At 38.0% G+C, this 15,270-nt stretch overlaps 1 protein-coding gene across 1 annotated transcript in view; it reads right to left on the bottom strand.

Annotated features, from left to right (window-relative positions):
- The window catches only part of LOC112992380 (fibrillin-2), a 181,122-nt gene that overhangs the window by 86,043 nt on the left and 79,809 nt on the right, over positions 1 to 15,270 (bottom strand). Inside the window, exons 16-19 of the mRNA XM_026115394.2 lie at positions 9,809 to 9,961; positions 8,904 to 8,957; positions 5,507 to 5,632; positions 2,500 to 2,625 (exon numbers count right to left, since the gene is read on the bottom strand). Coding sequence (XP_025971179.2) covers positions 2,500 to 2,625; positions 5,507 to 5,632; positions 8,904 to 8,957; positions 9,809 to 9,961 — 459 coding nt within the window. The remainder of the gene's footprint in view (positions 1 to 2,499; positions 2,626 to 5,506; positions 5,633 to 8,903; positions 8,958 to 9,808; positions 9,962 to 15,270) is intronic.

Below are 15,270 nucleotides of genomic sequence, written 5' to 3'. Positions count from 1 at the left end.
TATATTTAAATTTATGTAACAACCCACTTAAAGAAGGTTTTGTGTGCATTTTCTACCTTCAGTTCAGGTCTGTTCCAGTTATGAAAAACTGGGGTACCTGTTTTACAAGCCAACTGTCACAAGCTTTGTACTGTGTCAGTCTAAACAAATTGTACTAGTTCACTAATCATATTTTCACACATGATAATAAACTGGTAATATTGGGAACGTACCTGATTCACTTAGATAAAACATAAAAGTGGCCACATTCCTTAGAAAAATGATCTAAGGTGCCATTAAGAGAGGAGATGCTATTGAGACTTCTACTAATATCTTCTCTTCTTGTATCTATACTTTCCTGTAAATTCTATTTTACCCCAACTGTAAAAAAAATATTGGGGGTGGTGGGGAGTACTGTGGCTTCCTTGGCTTTGCAGCCATTTTCAGCTGGCAATGCCATCTAAAGAAATCACCCTCTCCTTAGTGAACCAGTCATTCAGACGAACTAGTGAATTCATTTCCACTCCAGAATAACCCTCCCTCATGCTCATCCCAAGTCACCTCCTCACAAAAAAGAGACAAAAAAATAATGGGCTCCCCAAGCTGGTTCACTACATCATGATCCAAGCATCTGTGCTAGCACAAGGGAAAACATATGCAATGGTCCAGGAGATCACTTTTTTCCTCACCGGTGTCACACCGGTGGCTTAATGTGATCATGAAACCACAAAGTTTTGATCAAATCCTCATTTTGAGCCCCTTTATTACTATTATTATTAAAATATAAATTTACTTGCTCACCTTGAAACTGCATGCACTATTATTCCTATGATTTGGGCTAGAGTGTTTGCATTCTGGCATCACATTCATTTAACTTTTGGTCAGTGTCCTGCTTTGAAGTTGATGGCCTGTTCATCTTGATAATTAAAATTCCCCTTTGTAATTTTATTCCAGTTTCTATAGCTAGAAGATTCCTTAAAACACTTGCACATTGAAGAAACACAGTAAGCCATCTTCACAGCTACAAATCTACAGACACATTCTGAAGAAAGCATTTCGTCTGAGCACTGTGCAGAGATACTAGGCATTGAGACAACATAGCAAAAAGAACACTACAAATCCATGGGTTGTGACATAAGAAAAGCCCTGAGAAAGTGCTACTAATCTGTAATCTTTAATATATATGCAGAGAAGACATTTTAACTTTTACAAGTGGCCTCTGAAACACACATGCTCTAAAATATAAAGGAACATAATTCCTTTTGAAAGGAAGGGGTGAAGAGGTGAATGATTTGATCCGTCCAGAATTTGAACCATTTCGTGAGATGTTTTGAGTGTAAGCACATGTTCACTTTCCAAACAGTTGGAGACATTCAAAACACTATTGCCCCCATGTTGCTTGCTTCCACTCCTCTGCTGAAAACCGGCGAAGAACACATGAGCATTCCTCACCTGCTTCAGTGCAAAGTTAGCTCGCTCAGCATACGCTGCTATTGAAGATGGCTTACATTAACCTGACTGATCTTACACAGTAAGAATGGTTTAAAGAGTGCTTCCACTTTCCATTTTGTTTGTTTAGCTGTGCAGCAATAACTTCTGGCTGATCAGTAATTGCAAGCAGCTGAAGATACTAAGGTCTTCTGCTGCTCCAGACAAATCTGGAAGATGACATTTGTTCATATAATAGGTATTCCAAAACCAAGAATTATAACTTCCAGATCATTCACTCAGCACAAGACTACTGACTATGGAAACTTTCTTTCCATAGTAATATTGAGACTTACATATCATGGAACAAAATCACAAATAATGCAGAAGACTAGCAAAATCCTACTACTCTGAATGCTATTCAAAAAATGAGACAAAAGCTAATGCATCTATTTCAACTTCTTTTTTGTCCTGGCCTTTCTTAAAATTGTTTCATAACCCAAACTTCCCATTAGTTTCTGTAGTGTAACATTTTCTTTGAGCTAGCATCTGTGTCCTCTAGCAAATTAGGAAAGTAACTCTCCTTAGAGAATATATATTGTGAAAATAAAGGACAATTTTAATATCAGTAGGCAGTAATATCCAGATCCCAGAACTCAAACATCTCCTAAACATCACAAGTACTAGAAATTGATCTAGAGTTAACTATCACTGCATACTGAAAGGAGACTAGAAAGCAGAGACTCTGATCAAAACAGACATACTTCCCTAAATGATAAACCAGGTCTCTCCATTTCATGATCAAAGGTAAGCTCATATTCTCTTTTATATTCACTTCAAAATGTCTTGTCTAAAGAAAGCAAAATATTTCACATAAAAATGAACTCATTGCTTGGGTAGAAATTCATTGTCAAGACTCGGCATACTAAAAAAAAACACTACAGAGAAATGCAATGACTTATGCTTTATTTTAGCCCAGTCTTCTTCTCTGGCTTTTACCATTATCCTGATCCTTTCTTGACCATTTAATTTTAATCTTATATAATGAGCAATAAAATTGCTCTTGCAAGTTGCAACTCACAAATTTCTCACCTTCACACGTGTCTGTCTCAGTGCTGAACACGTAACCCTTTGGACAAGTGCAGCTATAACTTCCAGGCGTGTTTCGACAGAGCCCATTATCACACAGCAGTCCGTTCACTGAACATTCATCAATGTCTGGAAAAAGATCAGTTGGAGGCATCAATGAAAGCGAATACCCTGAGCTGCCTTCTCTTCCCCAAGTAGCCTCTGTTGCTTTCAGCAGCAACAATCATGTTGCCAGATATTGTTTTCTATAGTTGCTTTATCAGCAACACTATTTCACTAAGGTCTATCTTCTTTTGAAACCAGCAACCTGTTTTCTGTGCAAAAATGGGTTTCATAATCCATGAAAGGAATATGGCTGTGCTAAAATCTAAATTATATACTCCATATACTGCAAACGTCTCCAGAGTATACACATATACCTACCCTCCAGAGGTATATTAAACTAAAAAAAAAGCTAGGATTAAGACTAGGATATCAAGCAGACTGAACAGGAAAAACTCAGAAATTAACACCATTCCCTGAAATTCTTTTAGACTAGCTGTAAATGCGGGTAACAGAAAGCTTTCAATATTGTTCATTATCACAGTTCTTTTTTTTTTTTTTTTAAAGGAAAATGAAAATATAAAATCATGATTTTAACTGTCTTTCCTTTGATTCCTACCACATCACAAATACTTACGGCTATACAATAATACTGACAGGACAAAAATGTTTTATCCTGCTTCACAGTTTCTCCTATCTTTTGACTGTTTGATTCTCCAAACTGAACATCACACCTGAAATTGTTCTCTTCAAAGTAATTTTTTATGAGAGTTTAAGTTTAAAAATAAAAAAAGAAAAATAAGAAAGTAGTATTATTACAGTTTGAAGGCTTTTGGTGTGAGAAGAGTTTAGCAACCCTGCTAGATTTTGCAAGCTATGTTTATAAATTTCTTTAAGATTCAGATGATGAATGACATACAATGACTCTGAAATTTAAGTTTGGCAGCTGTAATGGAGCTCTTCTCAATTGAGCTGTCCTTAATCTAACCTCATCTAATTTTAAATAAATAAAGGGGAATAGACTTGGAATTTGATGTTTTGAAGAAAAATAGATTAATGTTTATTTTCAGCGTGCTGTCATGCGATCCTTTGACTCAAACTAATGGTATTACAAAGATATTATTCCCTTACAGAGTTGCAGTTAAACTTCAGATTTGGACTGTAATCTGTTGTGATATGCATAGCATGATGAGAACATAGAATGATGCCATTTGTGCTCCAAAAACACTTAAAAGGGAGAAAATATTATCCGCATTGTCTATGACCGATTTTATTTCTTAGCAGCTCTTTACCTCTATCTTTAATTAAAATATTTCAGCCCTCTACCCCCAAACACTATTAAAATTAACATGACACTTGTTCAATGCTTGTTTTCAAAACAATTAAGGTACTTTTATCTGAGTGGTAACAATAAAATTCTTTTGAGTAAAATTCTCATATATAAGAATAAATGTATCCTCACAGTCAGTATACTGTATTTTTAGTTATATAATTAAATAAACCTATACCTATACTAGCACTTACATAATCCCAAGTGTAACTAGATAAATAAAATCCCATGCCATAAAAATCAACTTGAAAAGGGAATATTATACAAACTATTTAAAAAAACCACTGATAGTTTTCTGCAGGAGTGCATTTCCTGCCAAAAGGTCATATTTAGGGCCTTTATAAAGTAATTAGCTGTAAAATTCCTTAAGTCAAGCAGATGAAAAGAAACACTTCTATTACTTTATGTTTTCTTTGCATCACGAGGTAGGAATGTTTGGTATTAAAATTATACCACAATTAATAGCCCAGGTTTTCCCTACCAAGAATGGTGCGGTTTTGTTGACCACAAAGACCAATGGTAAGTCAGTAAACCTTCAAGTGTCAAGAGCAATAATTCCCCAAAATAAACAGGTCAGGTGGCATGACGATACTTAAAACTTTCTAATGGGTTCGGATATATTTCTATTAGTTACTTATGCAAATACATTCATACTTCAGTTTTCTGCTAAAAATTATATTGATTCTATAAGCTGTATTATTGTACAATGTGCCTATGGTATTACATACTTACTGTTCTGATATAAGAATTCCCAAATGAAATAAAATACTGAATTTCACATATGATATGAAATAGGTGAATAATAAAGTTAATTATATAAAGAGTGAAATGTATAATGTGCGCATCTTCTGCTGGGTGTTCCTAAACTCTTACAGAAAATGTATCTAGATATTATAATGAAGTCTGGTGTGAACCTAACCCAAACTATAAACAACTTGACAACTAAAAGGCTTTTAAGTGAATGGCTCCTATACACTGGCGACCTGAGGGAGCATTCTGAGGAACAAAAGAGTGGGCTTGAGCCCACTGTTCAGCCATGACTTGGGAAATTCAAAGAGTGGGTCATTGCTTTCTTCGCAAGCTGAAACATTAAGAAATTACAGGATTCGGCACACAGCAATCCATTCTACTATACTCATGGAACTTGGGGACAATTATGAATTACTGCCTACCGCAAAGACTGTGTACATAGGCCACTAGCTGTCATTAATTATGATAATGGTAGTCACCTATTACATTTTATTAAGCTAAGTTGTGACCCTCAGATCTTGGCAAATTATCATCCAACCCTGAAAAGGACACACATTAGGAGCTCTTAACAATCAGTATGCATTAAAATGTACACAAATGCATTCATGCATATGAGAAAATTAATTTCTAACTTGCAGTGATATCTCCTGCCTACGCTTTCCAGACAAACAGTAATTAAAAACAAAAACAAAATAACTGGGAGATATACCAGTAAAAATATTGGCTGTGCAATGACTGAGAAAAGTAGTTTCACCAAAGATTTTGTGCGTTTTCATTATAGCTGTAAGAAGTAGATGTCTTCCTTGCAACCTAACATTCTACCCATTCAAATTAGTATGAATCTAGCAATGAGCTATTTGACAATAATAAACTAATCAAGCAACTTACCCACACAGTTCCTTCCAGAAGGATCAGGTTCGTAGCCACTGTTACAGTTACAACGATAACTGCCACGTAAGTTTTCACAAATTCCATTGGAGCAAATATCAGGATCCAATGCACACTCATTAATATCTGTATTAATACAACACAGAAGACAAAAGGATAAATAACCATATACCAAAAGGTATGAAAACTATGATTCTGTGATAGACGTGGACAAACAGAGTGGAGCATCTGACATGTTGGAGGTCGGGACTGCTATTCAGAGCACGGTTATAGCAGTGGTATAGCCAGAAGGATGACGGAAGTGGTTATTCCTCTCCACTTGACACCAGCGAGGCCACACCTGGAACACTGTGTCCAGTTTTGGGCCACTCAATCCAAGAAAGATACCAACAGATTGGAAAGAGTCCAGCAAAGGTTCACTAAGATGATTAGGGGGCTGGAGCACATGATATGTGAGAAGAGACTGAGGGAATTGGGCTTGTTTAGCCTGCAAAGGAGAAGATTAGAGGGAGCTGTAATAGCAGTTCTCTGATATTTAACAGGTGGTCACAGAGAAGGTGGAGTCAGATTCTTCTTTGAGGTACACAATGACAGGGCAGAAGACAAATTAGGAGTTACAACAGGGAAATTCTCTCTGGACATAGGAAAAAATTCTTCCCCGTGAGAGCAGTTAAGCACTTGAGTAGGTTGCCTGAAGGGGTTGTGGGAGCTCCCAATCTTGAAGATTTTCCCAGCTCAGTGGGACAAGACCTTGAGAAACCTGACTGAACTTTGAAGTTAGCCCTGCTCTGAGCAGGAGGCTGGTCTGGGTGACCTCCAGACATACTTTCCAAACTAAATCTATAGGACACTACGTGTACGTAAGAAAACCAGCATGCAAAATATCTAGTTTTGCACTTAGTGCCCACGGTTTAATGGTCTAGGTAAGAAGTTAGAATTTACTAGGTGATACAAATATTTGCTGATGCATAGGTCAATACCACAAAATATTCAGTCCAGTATTACAGAAATTATAGTGCTCAGTGGAAATTTGAAATTTCTCTTGGATGGACAGAATAGGATGATGAATGAGATACATTCCCTAAATATACAGTCCCATATAGAACTTCTGCTATAGTTGGAAAATTCCAAAATATGCATATAAGAACAGGAACATACTATTCTTAATAATTTTTTTGCCTCCGAGGAAAAGAGGGTTTTTCAATATTCAGTTATTTTTTCCAATATGGTAGGCCCATTACTTTAAACAGTTCCCTTCACAAACACTGGAAAGACCAGTAGGGGGGCTGACCTAGTTTTGACTTCGTAAAGTGCTTATTTTACACTTGTACTGCTCAACTTTTTATAAAGGACTTAATCATGGTCCTCTTTAATCATGGTGCAGTTTAGATCAGGATCTTCCCTATGATTTACATTTACTCAGAAACATATTTGGAAAAATCACGCTATCTCTGGATTAAGCTGAAAAGCTATGAGACATCTGAAAATTTCATAAGAAAATATAAATTAGTGTAATATTTTCAGCTTTAAGTTTTCCTTTAAGCACAAAGTTTTCTGTAGTTTACAAAGCTCGTTTGTATCCTGGGGACAAATCAGGCACTTATCACTTCAGTGCTTCAAGAAAGTCTAGCCCTTCTCTTTACTTTTCATATTGAAGCAGAGAGTGAGATCTCTGTCCTTATCTATGTCCAGATTCCTCTCATGTGAAGACACGAAGGTGTTGGGCTTGTTAGTCACAAGCTGAGTGAGAGGAGTAGGTATCTGGTGACTTGCCCTGCAGTTAAATTAACAAGTCTGTGACAAGACCTCCATTGACAAAGTGTATTCTCACTCACCCTTGATAATCAGAAAACATGAGAAAAACAACAGAATTATTATTAGGCATCTGATGTGGGATCATTATCCCTCTCCTGTAGGAAATGGAACTGGTAAACAAGGTCTCTGGCCATAAGTAGAGGTAGAAGCAGCAGCAAGAAAATCCTCTGCAAGACTGCTGTGCAAGACCCACAAAGAATACTAGTTTCCTTTAGAAACCTAAAAAAAGGGGGGCTTAGTTTAGACATGAACCCCAGAGAGATTATAGTCTTCATCATCCACTTTATGGAGATCAAAAACTGGTTTTATGTTCTTAGTGAGGAATTATATTTTTGAGGTACCCAACAGAATGCATAACCTCCCTACCAGACTTCATACAAATTCTCTTAGTCAGACACTGTTGGTAAAATGATATTATGGTGCACTGCCATTAGTTCTCCGTGAGATGTAGAGACTCTCCAAAAAGAATCTAGTGGACCTTGCACTGAAGCAAAAGTTGAGAGAATTTACAAACTCTATACACTTCAAATTACTTACGAGCTTAGCAAGACATGAAAGAATGAGCTCATCCAAAAAGATAAAACTATGCCTACGCACTTACCATACTGAATAGAAACAGAATTTCTTTGGTTACAGCACTATTTTTAAAAGTTATGTAGGCTGCTACTAAGCATAGCAGCAGAGGGTCTCATTCAGTTCCTGCTGGACTGAATAGAAGTCTTAATGTTAATGTGGATAAGAACAATTGTGTTAAGAAAAAGCTATACACATTAAATGCATGCAAAAATACAGTATGCACTTTAATTTAGCTGCCACTTTATTAACTCATCAGAGTACTAGCTAGCAATAAATCATAACATTGTGTGTCACCATTCCTTCTTCAACCCACTCTACTTATTTGGCAGCTGCCACATGCGCAGCCAACTATTTCAGACATGGCTCAGCTAGTATTTGCAAAATCCTCCTCTTTGTGCAGCCAGAAAAAGGAGTTGGTGCTTCAGAGTTCCCAATACTACAATCGTGCTAAATACAATTATTACTAAATACTAATTAGTTCCTAAAACTAAATGACTTTCAGGATTTTTTTTAGGAGTATCTTTTTTTTTTTTGTTACTAGTAGTATTAAGCTCCCTTCCAACTCCAGTTCACCAGAGAAATTATACCTCAATGGAAAGAGTCCATGTACTGAATACTGGGTATGGAGTGAAAAAAAGGCTCCATTATTATCCCAGCTGACAGAAGAACAGTTGCAATGTAAGTGACTTCTGTCATTCCGAAAGTAAGAGAGACCTGACTTGTGCCTACTCGAAACAAACATGTGGCTCAGACATTTAAAACAGACATGACACGTTTTCTTTTTGGAGTCAGAAAAAATGTTGTAGAGAATTAATTCTAGCTTTTCCTTTGGACATCATTTAATTATTTTATTTTAAGAAAGCAATGAAAGTGTTAAAAGCAACAGGTTAATCTTGAGGGAAAAGTTTGTCTCTAGCATCTTACAGAAAAATTTAATTCTGAGCGTTCTTTTTTTTTTTTTTTTTAACCTTGACTCATCTACACTAAAAGAAAAAATGCAACATACCTCGTCCATCCACGGTAATACCTATTCCACTGCTACACAGGCCATGGAATTCAGCTACTCAGTTGAAGAAAGAGAGGTAGGAAAAAGAGAAAAACATGTTATTTGCAGTGCTTGACCAAATCCACTTGATCTTTTTTTCTAAAATGATTTTTGAACAATGTAACTAATGAAACGCCAACATTCACATGAAATAGGTAACTATTTGTAGACAATACAGCTATATGTCTAGTACCATTCTATCCTGAAATTTCACATACACACAAAAATGAAATTTGATAATAAGAATGAAGCACTAGCGTAATTCCATTCTAGTCTTGACTGTACTGTCTCAAGTTATTGTTTTCAACCCCAATACCAGTTCTACTTCACTTAATTCAAAACAGCTTCTACAATATCAGAAAGTGAAACTGAATAGAACTATCACCCAAAATGTGATCTGAGTTCTATTTACAAGTCATTTTTTTTTAAATTGATCCCTAGGTTTGTTTGGAGAACTGATTCTTATAAGACAAAATAGAGATTTCTAAAGTGAAAATGGCCTGCGCTTTTAAACTGGACTGATTTGATTAGGAAATCTACAGATACCTTTGCCAGTAAATCTGTACTTTTTAGTTATAGCCAAAACTTAATTCAGGGACCCAGCTTCATCCATGTCATAGTCATGTGCTTTCATCTTAACTTTTGTCACAGTTTGGCCAGCTCTGGAACTTGTTTCACCTCAAATGTTACAATATACAAAAATACATAAACGCTCAATATCAGACACCAGAGATTTTCTTTTAAAAAAAAACATTTCCAGAAAGAATGGGCAGTTTCATTTCTCTTAAAGGCATTAAATAAATAAGCAACCTGCTTTTTTTTTAAGCTATGCTCACTGTTTTATTAGAAGAAACACGAAATTTTACCTGAGTTTTTGGCAGGGCAGGGGTGACATGGCTCCCCAAAACCATAGTCAGGATTGGCACAGCAACATTCAGACTTTGTCACAGCACCAGGAAAAGGACGGACACATACTCCTTTTTTGATGCCTCCATAGCATGTGCTGCGCATATGAGTATCTAAGAAAGAGCAAGCAAAGAAATAATTTTTGTCCTTAGGCTCCAAGTGAAATAAATGCATACTATTGCAAAGGGAGCTAAAAAGCAAGATCCTGTTCAATAAAAGGGTTATATTGGCTACATCTGCATTACTTTACTACAATTCTGATGGCATCCTCAAGGCCAGTTCTCACAAAGGTTAGCTCTTGGAGCACTCTCCAGAGCACTTTAAAACCACCTAAACTAGGATACTGTGGGCAAACTTAAGAGCATCCCATGGGACCTGTCACAGGTGATCCACAACTCTAGAGCAACTCTGTAAATCCATCAACATGCATCTCAATAAGAAACAAAGAATGTATTGTATCACCATGCCATGACTCCGCATTCCCTTTGGGAAGCCCTGCAATCATAACGTGGACACGCAGAACTCTTAATTACTTCCAAAATGCTTCTTCATATAGAATAAATCACCAGCAACCAGGTGCTGGTAATTTGGAATGCTATCTATTTCTAAAAGCAGGACTATAGCCTCTTACTATATGCACAGACCATGAACAGAAATGCAATCTTGACAGGCTCTTGAGACCAGCATTTATACATTTATATGAGATTGTTAGTCCTAAAAGAGTTAAAGGTAATCTGGCACTAACACTGGATTAGGGGTAGGATATCAAAAAAGTCCCACCACCTGCTCAGCAACAGCAATTCTGCAATTCTCATCCCATGACTGAGTCAGGTAAATCAAACTGGCTGGCTTCACCACCAAGTAGCAGTGAGATGCCTCCTCCAAAGGTAGGCTTTTAGCCCTACCTTTAAAGGTTATCACCATCTGCTGCTGTGTTATAGTTACTCTAGGACTTACAAGAATCTCTCTTAGACTGTTTTTAGGTGTTTTTCTTTTTGTCATTCCAGGGTTAGACGCCTTTTTGTTCACAGACTAATATTGGACAACTTTTAATATGCGAGTTGGTACTCCACCTAAAATTGTGTTTGAGAACTGCTGGATACAGAGGAGGCAAACAGCCTTAGTTTTGGTTCCTGTACTTCTACAGGCACTTGTGAGAACTACAGAAATACCCTGTGTTTCAGGTATCTTTAAGGATCAGGCCAGAACATGGCTTGTCTTTATGATCCCTGTCCATCTCCCAGTAAAACCATGCACTGTGGCCTGAATATGAGCCTGGGTGCACTTAAACAGAGAGGTCTCTGACAGAATCCAGATAGATGCCTACTTAAAATTGGCCCCAAAACAATGAGGAGAGGTTGCATGAAAAAGCTTATTACAGTGGATGAATATCCTGTGCCAATCCCAATAAGAACTGGCAATTCCTTGTGTTCTGCCTGCTCTTTGACCACTATAAGCTGGCTCCTATAAAACAGAATAGCCTGTATATAAATATTTTCTCTTGCATTTGGTCTCCCATGGAACAGACAGCTCTGGAGTATGGTTAAATGGGGCCCAGATTTCAAGGCTCGTTTCTTGCCAAGAGCTTTTGTGAAGCCAATGCAATTTGCTTTCACTTGACAGCAGGAAAGGATTTTTATGCTCGACAACAATCAATTATTTTTGCACAAGTAATGCCTGTTCAAGTACCCTGCAAAATCATTAGTTGTACCACACCCTTTCCCTCCACCTCTAGAAAATCCAGATACCACTCTGCCATCAATAAAGGGGCTTGGCTCACTATCCTCTCACAGAAGAGAAGACATCCCCCTATCTACATGCCTGGGAGAGAATGGAGAAGGAATTCAAGTGAAGGATCTGGCACCAGGGAAGAAAAGAGTGGAAAGCATGAAAGGCAGCCTTTAAAGATGCAAAGTTTGGGAAGCAGCTGGAGGAAGCCACAGATGCACTAAATATAAGAAGGTAGCAAGTGCTTTTTAAAAAAGCATTTTATATCAAAAAGAAGTGTAGGGAGTTTAGGTAGGGTTGCCTGACTAATGGAAAAAGAGTACACAGATCAGTGGCATAAAATGAGGTGATTATCATGGGGAAGAAGGATGGGGGGCAAGAGGGAGGGAAGGATTTGTTTGTGATGAAGAGAAGTAGAGATTTGTCTGGCTCTCAGACTGGCTCCCCTCTGTGCTGGAGCACACTGTTTTCAGAGAGCACAGAACGGGCCTATTTGTGATCTTTGCAGTTCAGCATTTTAAGGTATTTTGAAGCATTGCAGTGGCTTTTACTGAGAAGAGGTCAACCACAGCATGGCCTTACAGATCTTAACCGGAAATTATAGTGCTGACAGATTTGCTCACGTTGAAGTGCTACAACCACAAAAAACAAGGATCTAGGAACACCATCTTGCAGAAGTAAAAGCCCAGATCAGGCATGCTGTTACTCCAGCACCAAACAACGCTCGATGGTGTAATCAAATTAACACTGGTAGGTATCTTCAGCCCCATGAGCCCTGATAAATCCCCATCTAGACCTCTGCCAACTCACATGCTTCAGTGTGCATCCAATGACCCATCAAGCAGCCCTACAAAAAGGGCCATAGCCACAAGTCTCCTCCACAGCCTCGCCATCATCACAGCAACTGCCATGTTATGAATGGCAGTGATTTGCAAAGCCCACGCAGGATGAAAAACTGGTTCCTCCAGAACCTGAGCAGGATAGCACAGAAGTCCTCCCTGGGCTGCACTCCCTCTGCTGATATCAAGGATGAGAAAGACAGCCATTGCTCAGTCCATGGCTAAGTTACTGAAGGCACCTTGGCCATGCTCAGTTTCCCTGTGTCTTGATGCTTCTCAGCATGCACTGATGGACCTGCGTTGCTCTCCGTATAGGGTTTGATCTGTCCTGGCCTACCAATTTCAGAATGCTAGAGATCTTATTTCGTGCTGTGGGCCAGGATTTAGCACTGGTGCTGGTGTAACAGCATGCCCATTCCTGGGCTTCTACTCCACTGTTTCCTGGAGCATCCTCTGGTCATGTGTTTCCAGACTCTTAAATTTTGTAGTGTAGTACTTCAGCATAAGCAACTCTGTCAGCACAGTATTTTGTGGCCAAGGTCTGTAAGGCTGCAAAGTGTTTGACCTATACTCAGTGAGAGCCACTGCATCCTTCAAGATGCTTTAGAAGAATTGTGCAATGCTCAAGACAGTACTTTGGGGCATGGTTCTGCAAAAAAATCAGAGTAGCAGAAGACTCAGCTATTTTGTCCTGGATGGCTATGGCTCTGAGCAGAGATAAGAAGTGCAGACTAAATCGTAATTAAAAATACCTCAGTAGAGAATAAACAACATTACACAGAGCTACAGCAATAGCTCAGTTGAAGTTCTGAGGTGACAGATACACACACACACACACACACACACACACAGCTGAGGTATCTGAGCATGAAGCTACAGACAGAGGTATAGGCAAACCTGAAATGCCTGCAAATACTAGCTTGGCTCTAAGCATTTATCTAGCTGGCCTTCTCCAAGCATATATTCCCCTTTGCTGTACATATTTTTTTTCCAAACTTGTATGATGTCTTGTGCCTGATTTTGCCATACTTATTAATGTTAAATAAAAAAGCAGTTTATTCTATGAATAGTCCCACCAGAATCAACGGCACTATTCATGAAATAAATTATTGTTCAAAGTGAGAGTGACAGAATTGGACTGTAGGTTCTGTCATTTTATGTTTTTGCTAATTGCCTAGCATATTTGTGGGAATGCTATTAAAATGAAGCCCCATGTAACTTATTAACTTTCAGACTACAGACATTTCTAGCAGGAGAGTGTCTGAAAAATATTATTTAGCTCATGCAATGTATGAGACAGAATAGCCAGACAGAGAATTCCTGTAGCTAACACAGCATATATAAAAAAGAATTCTGAACAGCAGATTGGCTCTGAAATCGTGTTTTGAAGGTCATATATGAGGACATTTTTGTTATGCAGTATTTGAAATTTCCTATGTTACTTTATGCCTGGAATAACTACATCATCATTTTAAAATGAATTTTCCAAATAAATCATGATTCTGTCTCATGATTTTTGCCATATTAAGGATATTTCCTATTGAAAATGTAAGGATTTATGGTAAATCTTAAAGCTATGTGACATGTGGAGTTGAACATTTTCAAATGAAAACACTCTTCACAGCTGACAGCAAACTATTGAAGTCCTTAGCTGCTACAACTGTGGAAGCAATAGGTAAATGGGAACACAGAAAATGGAGCACTGAACTGATTCTTTACAGCTGTATCACTGACAGAGGTAAAGATGAGGCCAACTTGGACCACAAAAGGTACTGAACAGCTTGTACTCAAACCTGGTTTTCCTGCTGTGCCACTAAGGAGTGAAATTCCTCTATTAAAAACAGTACACCAAGGCTTTCCACGCTGTGTATGATTTTTTCACTACTATTCTCCAAACATTTAATAAATCAGAAAAAAAACCCAAACAATGTGGCTACTACATCTGAGAGAGCAATCCTTGTTTTTGTTGGTTCAACCCTTAGTACAGTTTTGCTTACTGAAAAAAACACATTTATTTAAAACAACAAAAACACCACCAGATATTTGGGTTACAGTTGAGAGTCTACAAAGGTGCTTGGCTAAAACTTTTTTTTTTTTTAAGCCGTGAGTTAAAGCTTTAGTAATGTGCTTATTAAACCGAACTGATAACAGAAAGGGTCAGCTTACATAGTTACTTCTGTACTAGATTTTAATTTAAAGAGTGATGAACTTCTGCAGCATTTAAGATTTTATTTTAAATGGAATGATACAGTAACACAAGGACATAGTATCCTGCGTTCCCTTCTTGTGAGATGATCTCCAAATATTAGGATGAAGTATGACTTTTCTTGACCTAGACACAGGCAGATAGGACATACGTGCTAAGTCTCATGTATGAGCAGTAACAGTCATATAACTGGTTAACATATCTGACTACTGCACAGCTAGGCAAATGGTTTGCTCACTTGCAGTGCTGCATGGGACTTCTTTACTGCTCCAGGAACCTGTTGGACATCATGACATATCCAGCTGGCCTGATCCAGTACCAGCCCGCATTACTCAGTTACCAGCAGCATCTAGCACACAAGGTCAGTACCAAAAGAGAAGCTAACGTGCTGTGCTGCTGTTAGACGTGCACCCTTCACTCGAGGATGCCCCATTACAAGCATGTTCCTCTACTGAAACTGAACACCAGCACACCATGCTTATCCATGGACTCAGTCTTGGGTCACCAAAATGATGAGATGACAGATAGGTTCATACGCAAAAAGAAAAGAAACTTAAGAGACATAGTAGAAGTGATCTTCTGATATACAGGAGAAAGGGAAGATGGAATACCCTGTGGATAAACCAAAGTTGGTTTAAAAACATTGCAG

The sequence above is a fragment of the Dromaius novaehollandiae genome, chromosome Z (genome assembly GCF_036370855.1).
Source record: "Dromaius novaehollandiae isolate bDroNov1 chromosome Z, bDroNov1.hap1, whole genome shotgun sequence".
NCBI classification, from domain to species: domain Eukaryota; kingdom Metazoa; phylum Chordata; class Aves; order Casuariiformes; family Dromaiidae; genus Dromaius; species Dromaius novaehollandiae.
Note: the sequence above shows the minus strand (reverse complement) of the source record. Positions and strands in the feature narration are given on the sequence as shown.